Here is a 9,815-nt window from a genome sequence, read left to right as displayed (position 1 = left end):
CCACTATGATACCAGTGCTAACACTAGGATACCACTATACCAGTGATAACACTATGATACCAGTGATAACACTATGATACCACTGATACCACTATGATACCACTGATAACACTATGATACCACTGATACCACTATGATACCACTGATAACACTATGATACCACTGATACCACTATAATACCACTGATAACACTATGATACCACTGATAACACTATGATACCACTATACCACTATGATACCACTGATAACACTATGATACCACTATGATACCACTGATAACACTATGATACCACTATGATACCACTATGATACCACTGATACCACTATGATACCACTGATACCACTATAATACCACTGATAACACTATGATACCACTGATAACACTATGATACCACTATGATACCACTGATACCACTATGATACCACTGATACCACTATAATACCACTGATACCACTATGATACCACTGATACCACTATGATACCACTATGATACCACTGATAACACTATGATACCACTGATACCACTATAATACCACTGATAACACTATGATACCACTGATAACACTATAATACCACTGATACCACTATGATACCACTGATACCACTATGATACCACTATGATACCACTGATAACACTATGATACCACTGATAACACTATGATACCACTATACCACTATGATACCACTGATAACACTATGATACCACTATGATACCACTATGATACCACTGATAACACTATGATACCACTATGATACCACTGATAACACTATGATACCACTATGATACCACTGATACCACTATGATACCACTATGATACCACTGATAACACTATGATACCACTGATAACACTATGATACCACTATACCACTGATAACACTATAATACCAGTGATAACACTATGATACCACTATGATACCAGTGCTAACACTAGGATACCACTATACCAGTGATAACACTATGATACCAGTGATAACACTATAATACCAGTGATAACACTATGATAACACTATAATACCAGTGCTAACACTATGATACCACTATACCACTATACCACTGATAACACTATAATACCACTGATACCACTATGATACCACTATACCACTGATAACACTATAATACCAGTGATAACACTATGATACCACTATGATACCAGTGCTAACACTAGGATACCACTATACCAGTGATAACACTATGATACCACTATACCAGTGATAACACTATGATACCAGTGATAACACTATAATACCACTGATAACACTATGATACCACTATACCACTGATAACACTATAATACCACTGATACCACTATGATACCACTGATAACACTATGATACCACTGATAACACTATGATACCACTATACCACTATGATACCACTGATAACACTATGATACCACTATGATACCACTGATAACACTATGATACCACTATGATACCACTGATAACACTATGATACCACTGATAACACTATGATACCACTATACCACTGATAACACTATGATACCACTGATAACACTATAATACCACTGATAACACTATGATACCACTGATACCACTATGATACCACTGATAACACTATAATACCACTGATAACACTATGATACCACTATACCACTGATAACACTATGATACCACTGATAACACTATAATACCACTGATAACACTATGATACCACTGATAACACTATGATACCACTGATAACACTATAATACCACTGATAACACTATGATACCACTATACCACTGATAACACTATGATACCACTATGATACCACTGATAACACTATAATACCACTGATAACACTATGATACCACTGATACCACTATGATACCACTGATAACACTATGATACCACTGATAACACTATGATACCACTATACCACTATGATACCACTGATAACACTATGATACCACTATGATACCACTATGATACCACTGATAACACTATGATACCACTATGATACCACTGATAACACTATGATACCACTATGATACCACTGATACCACTATGATACCACTATGATACCACTGATAACACTATGATACCACTGATAACACTATACCACTATACCACTGATAACACTATGATACCACTATGATACCACTGATACCACTGATACCACTATGATACCACTGATAACACTATGATACCACTGATAACACTATGATACCACTATACCACTGATAACACTATGATACCACTGATAACACTATAATACCACTGATAACACTATGATACCACTATACCACTGATAACACTATGATACCACTGATAACACTATAATACCACTGATAACACTATAATACCACTGATAACACTATGATACCACTATACCACTGATAACACTATGATACCACTGATAACACTATAATACCACTGATAACACTAGGATACCACTATACCACTGATAACACTATGATACCACTGATAACACTATGATACCACTGATAACACTATAATACCACTGATAACACTAGGATACCACTATACCACTGATAACACTATGATACCACTGATAACACTATACCAGTGATAACACTATGATACCACTGATAACACTATGATACCACTGATAACACTATGATACCAGTGATAACACTAGGATACCACTGATTAATGAAATGTTTAAGACATACTATTGTAAGACATGCCATTTTCTTTATGACATATTTTTTGTTTAGGGCATACCATACCAATAGTGGAATTAAATGTTTACGACGAATTTTAATATTCATTTCTAATAGCATACTATACTACATTTTTTTTAAGGAATATAAATGACTATACAATGACGTTTTTTATGACATACAATGCTTTCACATTTAAATAGCATACTTTACTATGATATACTATACTGTCTATTTTATGAACACTATTTTACAGTATATGCTTTTTTATGGCATACTATACTAAAAATAATTCAATGGCATTTTATGACACTATATTTATTTTTCTAACAGCAGACTATACTAGTATATTTCTTATGACTTTAATTCAATTCAGTTTATTTTGTATAGCCCAAAATCACAAATTACAAATATCCTTTACAATCTGTACACGTACGACATCCCTGTCCCAGGACCAAACATCGGATCAGGAAAAACTCCCAAAAAAAACGAGGAAGAGGGGGGCGGGGGGCATCAGCAGGGCCATGGCAGGAGGCCAGCCCACCAGGCCTCCTCCTTTATTTAGGATATTCTTTCACATTCCAATTCCATTAACTAAATAGTTTGTGTAATTAAAAGTGAATTGTTATTTTAAAAAGGTGTACTTGCTATTATTGTACCAGATAAAAATCACAAAAATGTTTATTGCAAATATTTCTGGGACAATATATCGTCGTCAAACAGTGTCAGACACTTATGTGGGCGTAGACCCGGACTACAGATTGGTGACTCCAGACAGAGGCAAAGTGGTGCATTCATTACTTAATATATTATATCTGCAATTGGATAAAATAATATGAATTCCTATTATCTGAAATATGCTGAATATTGCCGAAGATGATCGGTCAATCTTTAGTTTGCATCCATGTATAAAGGATGTGTTCATTCTAATTAAAATTTGATTTAAAATTGCGTACATATTGCAAATACATTCATGCTGCTTCTACCTCAGCCACTTCACCCATATTGGGCGGATAGTGAGACATTCAAGGCGAGAAGTTTCTCCTGACAGTTCCGGTTTCATTTACTGCTGCTCTCAGGAACACACTTGTGGTTGTTCACACGAGACTGTCTGGTGAACTTTCTCCCACAGACACGGCAACTGAAGGACTTCTCCCTCGTGTGGAGTGTCATGTGTTGCGTCAGATGTCCTTTTTGGGTGAATTTCTTATTGCAAACGGAGCAGCTGAAGGGTTTCTCTCCTGTGTGGATCCTCATGTGTTTCAACAGGGACTGACTCTGACTGAAGCTGGCGTTGCACTCTGCGCAGCTGTAAGGCCTTTCTCCCGTGTGGACCCTCATGTGTCGGTCCAGAACTCCACTCCGGATGAACCGCTTGGGACAGAGTGAGCAGCTGAATGGTTTCTCTCCTGTGTGGGTCCTCATGTGGGAGCCCAAGCCTGTGCTCTGCGTGAATCTCTTAGCACACACTGAGCAGCTGAAGGGTTTCTCTCCGGTGTGAATTCGTCTGTGTCTCACGGCGTCTCCTTTGTAGCTAAATTGCCTCTTGCAAACTGAACATCTGAAGACGGTTTCCCCTGAATGAGTTATCTTCTTTGTGATTAAACAGGCACTTTGTGTGGATCCCTGAACACAAACTGAACAAACCGAGGGGTCCATTCCCGGAGAGCTTTTTCTGTTGGCTTTAAATGGTTTACCACACTTGGAGCAGCTACAAGACTTCTTGCTGGCGTTACGTTCTATATTACCTCCAGTAACGCCATCGTTTTTCAGCTTTCTTAAATCTGACTGAGGTTTCTTTGTCTCCTCCCAGTCACTATCACTATCACTATCACTATCACTATCTTCGGGCTCAGACTTACTGGAGTCTGAAGCCTTAGCTGGTTGACTGACAGATACACCTTTCTGGGTCTGCTTTGATTTCACCGTGTCTGCTTGGTTGGAGGAGCCCGGCTGTAAAAGACTATCTGGATCTATGCTCCTGGTTGGCTCTGCCTCCACGTTCTCTTCTTGCATTTGATGAAGCTGTGAAGACTGAGCTTCATCATCTTCTCTCTTCACAGGGCCAGGTACTCGAAACTGCTCTCTCTCCTCTTTTTCTTTAATGTGTGGGGGCTCTGTGTACTGCTGAACATCTGCAGATAACACTGAAAAACAAATGAATTCAGACATTAGGGGCGGGTGTGTGTGATTATACGTTCAATACACACAGACACACACACACACACATATATATATATATACATACACAGTCCTAAAAGGTAGGATGGGAGCCAGAGCCTTCAGTTATCAAGCTCCTCTTTTTATGGAACCAGCTTCCACTTTCAGTCCAGGAGGCAGACACAGTCACCTCATTTAAGAATAGACTTAAGACTTTTCTTTAATAGTCCTTATAGTTAGGGCTGAATCAGGTTTGCCCTGGTCGAGCCCCTTGATATACTGCTATAGGCTTATAGGCTGCTGGGGGATGTTTTAGGATTAAGAATTAAATTCACTTCATTAAAACTAAACCCAAAATAATGGGAAATAAAAGGGAAAGATCCAGTCACAGCAACTTTACTTAGTGCCCTTTATTTCACATGAAGTTTATGGGGTTGACATGGAAGTTCAGAGTGCTCAGTGACACAATAAGAGAAGAATACACCATGCATTTTATGTTCAAAGGAAGTCGTGCATGTTACTACAAAGGTACTAGCACTTTATCTTCATATAATCCTTTATGATGAGTGCATTTCAGTTCCACGTGTTCTCTGCTGAGGGACCATGTGCAATGTAACATATCTTGCCGTTTGGATGCAATTTGTCATCAATAGGTGAAGTACGTATTATACTATCCAGGTGCTACACAGCAAGTTGTATGTCAGCCAGCTCTTGTTTTACAACGTTTTAAAATCAGACCGGTCGAACCTGTAGAAGGAGACTTCCTCCTGGAGGCACGCGCGTCACAGCGGGCCGCCATTGGCTGGAGGCTCATTCAGTCCTGCGAAGGTTTCTTCTTCTCTTCCGGTACCAGCTCAGTGTCAGCTACCACTTAGTCCATCCTGACAGTCAGTTAACCAGACCACACCGGCTCATTTGATAACTAGTTGGGGGTTAATACACATTACTATAGTCCGCCCCTGGTGTTTACCTGGCCACGAGGAGGTTCCGCGTGTCGCGTGAGAAGTCGCTTGTTAACGACTAACGCAGCGACAAGCGTTCTGGCCATAAGGAGCTGAACCACGTCTATGTGCTACTAACCTGCTCTGTGTAACCGAACTTCCGGCTGAAAAACGGCGTCCAGCAGTTTGCGTTGACACTCGTTCTCTCGCTTCGACCGGGAGAGTTCCTCCTCGTACTCCGCGAAGGCTCTTTCAAACACTCCGAAGATCTCCCCGGCGGCCGCGGTGAGACGCTCGGTCACCATCACTCTCAACATGTCCACTGTCGACATGTTTCAAGGGTCGCGTGGACAGCGCTGTCTACACAGTTCGAACTACAACGTTAAAAGCACTTCCGTGTTTTGAGAGCAGTAACGCCGCGGCGACTTCCGGCCGAGTCTTTCAGAGTAAATCTACATCCTGATTGACGTTAACTGACTCGGAACTTTTAAGTCCGCACAGGTGAACATTATTTCTCAGATATTTTTAAATCATTCATTTAATATGTAGCAGTGTATGCAGGCACAAAAAAGGGCACCTATCACCACAATTATTTATGAAATTTAACAGTAGGATTCAACTTATATTTTAACAAACTAACTCAAATTATCAAATTGAATGAATAAATGACAGGCAAAAACAGACAAAACAAGGCAATATTGTATAATCAAATGCAATCCAAAAAAAGCGTCAGGTGGCGATCTGGTGGAGAACATGTAAACTCCGTCCCAGAGTCCCGCCAACTCCATTGTCCAGTAGAGTCAGTGGGCTTTCCTTCACTGTCTGTGGGCGCTCCTTCACCGTCTTTTTGTCAGTGGGCTTTCCTTCACTGTCTTTTTGTCAGTGGGCTTTCCCTCACTGTCTGTGTGTCAGTGGGCTTTCCTTCACCGTCTTTTTGTCAGTGGGCTTTCCTTCACTGTCTGTGTGTCAGTGGGCTTTCCTTCACCGTCTTTTTGTCAGTGGGCTTTCCTTCACTGTCTGTGTGTCAGTGGGCTTTCCTTCACCGTCCGTAAGTCAGTGGGCTTTCCTTCACTGTCTGTACGTCAGTGGGCATTCCTTCACCGTCTTTTTGTCAGTGGGCTTTCCCTCACTGTCTGTGTGTCAGTAGGCTTTCCTTCACCGTCTTTTTGTCAGTGGGCTTTCCTTCACTGTCTGTGTGTCAGTGGGCTTTCCTTCACCGTCCATAAGTCAGTGGGCTTTCCTTCACTGTCTGTACGTCAGTGGGTTTTCCTTCACTGTCTGTACGTCAGTGGGCATTCCTTCACCGTCTTTTTGTCAGTGGGCTTTCCTTCACTGTCTGTGTGTCAGTGGGATTTCCTTCACTGTCTGTGTTTCAGTGGGCTTTCCTTCACTGTCTGTGTTTCAGTGGGCTTTCCTTCACTGTCTGTGTGTCAGTGGGCTTTCCTTCACCGTCTTTTTGTCAGTTGGCTTTCCTTCACTGTCTGTACGTCAGTGGGCATTCCTTCACCGTCTTTTTGTCAGTTGGCTTTCCTTCACTGTCTGTACGTCAGTGGGCATTCCTTCACCGTCTTTTTGTCAGTGGGCTTTCCCTCACTGTCTGTGTGTCAGTAGGCTTTCCTTCACCGTCTTTTTGTCAGTGGGCTTTCCTTCACTGTCTGTGTGTCAGTGGGCTTTCCTTCACCGTCCATAAGTCAGTGGGCTTTCCTTCACTGTCTGTATGTCAGTGGGCTTTCCTTCACTGTCTGTACGTCAGTGGGCATTCCTTCACCGTCTTTTTGTCAGTGGGCTTTCCTTCACTGTCTGTGTGTCAGTGGGATTTCCTTCACTGTCTGTGTTTCAGTGGGCTTTCCTTCACTGTCTGTGTTTCAGTGGGCTTTCCTTCACTGTCTGTGTGTCAGTGGGCTTTCCTTCACCGTCTTTTTGTCAGTTGGCTTTCCTTCACTGTCTGTACGTCAGTGGGCATTCCTTCACCGTCTTTTTGTCAGTGGGCTTTCCTTCACTGTCTGTGGGCGCTCCTTCACAGTCTTTTTGTCAGTGGGCTTTCCTTCACCGTCTTTTTGTCAGTGGGCTTTCCTTAACTGTCTGTGTGTCAGTGGGCTTTCCTTCACCGTCTTTTTGTCAGTGGGCTTTCCTTCACTGTCTGTGTGTCAGTGGGCTTTCCTTCACCGTCCGTAAGTCAGTGGGCTTTCCTTCGCTGTCTGTACGTCAGTGGGCATTCCTTCACCGTCTTTTTGTCAGTGGGCTTTCCCTCACTGTCTGTGTGTCAGTGGGCTTTCCTTCACCGTCTTTTTGTCAGTGGGCTTTCCTTCACTGTCTGTGTGTCAGTGGGCTTTCCTTCACCGTCCGTAAGTCAGTGGGCTTTCCTTCACTGTCTGTACGTCAGTGGGCATTCCTTCACCGTCTTTTTGTCAGTGGGCTTTCCTTCACTGTCTGTTTGTCAGTGGGCTTTCCTTCACTGTTTGTGTGTCAGTGGGCTTTCCTTCACCATCTTTTTGTCAGTTGGCTTTCCTTCACTGTCTGTACGTCAGTGGGCATTCCTTCACTGTCTGTATGTCAGTGGGCTTTCCTTCACTGTCTGTACGTCAGTGGGCATTCCTTCACCGTCTTTTTGTCAGTGGGCTTTCCTTCACTGTCTGTGGGCGCTCCTTCACCGTCTTTTTGTCAGTGGGCTTTCCTTCACTGTCTGTGTGTCAGTGGGCTTTCCTTCACTGTCTGTAAGTCAGTGGGCATTCCTTCACTGTCCGTACGTCAGTGGGCTTTCCTTCAGTGTTGGTATGTCAGTGGGCTTTCCTTCACTGTCTGTGTGTCAGTGGGCTTTCCCTCACTGTCTGTAAGTCAGTGGGCAGACAAAGTATATACTGTGACCAATATTACGTTTTCTAAAGTTTATGATAGAAGTTTGCTGAATTACTGTTGTTAATGACCACACATGTTCTTAGGCCAGTGAGAGTTCATGAAAGTTACAACTAGATAAACAAACATATGACTGAATACATATTAAAAGTTTGATGCAATAAATTATGTTTAAAGTTGAAATCACAATTAATACATAAAGCCTGTAAAACCTTAATTCATGTTAAAGATTGACTTCATGTATGTACATTGCATGCATCTGTTGATTATGTTTTTTTATGATTTAGTTTCACCCTTCAAGAAGCAGACAGTCTTCAAAGGTGTGACCAAGGACAGCACAGGTACAAGCACATTTCTCCACATCTGTACATCCCAGCATAGCTAAGCCGAAACTAATCAGCCAACTAAAAATTAATGCAAACTAGAATGACCATCTTTGATTCAGTCTAGTCAGACTAGTCTCTCTCATGTGAATTTGGAAAGTCACAAATGTACATCTGATCACTTGTTTTTAAAATCATGCATTTCTGCTCTAACCTGTCAACTGGAATCGGACACACTGGAGAAAAAAGTGCTCCACTAACGAGTCGGATATGTGACACAAACCCATAACCTTGTGATAAAGGAAAGGAGGCATGTGTATGAAGCTTTTTGAACAATATAACAATTTCTGTACCTTCTTCTGAAGGAAGGGATATGATATTCTGAATTTCCCCATAAACACCATCGCTGAGCTTTGCAAAACAGTCTCTGCATCTCTTACTGAGGGTATAGCTTTTGCCGGTATACACCAGTCCTTTATGCACCATTCTCTTGTGCACTACCATTTCATCTGGTGCTTGTTTTTGTTAGTGGTCTCAACTTCCTTCTTAACTCCACGAGACGCCTTCAAAATAAAAGCATCTTTTCTCAAAACAGGAAACAAGACACGTCTTGCTCAAGGCTGTCAAAATATGCAACAAAAAACAACCAAATTGATTGACAAACAGTTTCCAAAGCCAAAACACAAATTGGGTTACTTACACTCCCATCAAATTATTTTTCATATTCCATTAAATTAACTATGAATATTTTTCACAATAGTATCAACAATGTCCCTTTCCAGTTATGAGCTTAAAAAGCCTCTAGAATAAAAAATCAAAAGCAAAGTCAGATTTTGAAAATGTATGGAAGAAACAATAATGGATGCTGATTAATTTCATTTTAGAGAAATTGTAAATTCTTATTTTTGTT

The 9,815-nt window shown here is 41.3% G+C and overlaps 1 protein-coding gene across 3 annotated transcripts; it reads right to left on the bottom strand.

Moving 5' to 3' along the window:
- Positions 1-3,044: 3,044 nt before the first annotated feature.
- Positions 3,045-6,129, bottom strand: LOC117731725 (zinc finger protein interacting with ribonucleoprotein K-like). Of its 3 annotated transcripts, none has more exons than XM_034534059.1 (3): positions 5,869-5,982; positions 5,536-5,669; positions 3,045-4,775 (listed from the first exon to the last, which is right to left on the bottom strand). In XM_034534059.1, exons 2-3 carry the CDS (start codon positions 5,600-5,602, stop codon positions 3,688-3,690), a joined length of 1,155 nt encoding a protein of 384 aa, XP_034389950.1. In that variant the 5' UTR covers positions 5,603-5,669; positions 5,869-5,982; the 3' UTR covers positions 3,045-3,687. The 3 variants fall into 3 exon arrangements, with proteins under 3 accessions (XP_034389950.1, XP_034389949.1, XP_034389948.1); XM_034534058.1 differs by having other exon boundaries at positions 5,536-5,710; positions 5,869-5,954; XM_034534057.1 differs by lacking the exon at positions 5,536-5,669 and having other exon boundaries at positions 3,047-4,775; positions 5,869-6,129.
- Between the last annotated feature and the right edge of the window lie 3,686 nt (positions 6,130-9,815).

Source organism: Cyclopterus lumpus, chromosome 6 (genome assembly GCF_009769545.1).
Source record: "Cyclopterus lumpus isolate fCycLum1 chromosome 6, fCycLum1.pri, whole genome shotgun sequence".
NCBI lineage: Eukaryota > Metazoa > Chordata > Actinopteri > Perciformes > Cyclopteridae > Cyclopterus > Cyclopterus lumpus.
This window is presented reverse-complemented; position numbering and strand designations above follow the sequence as displayed.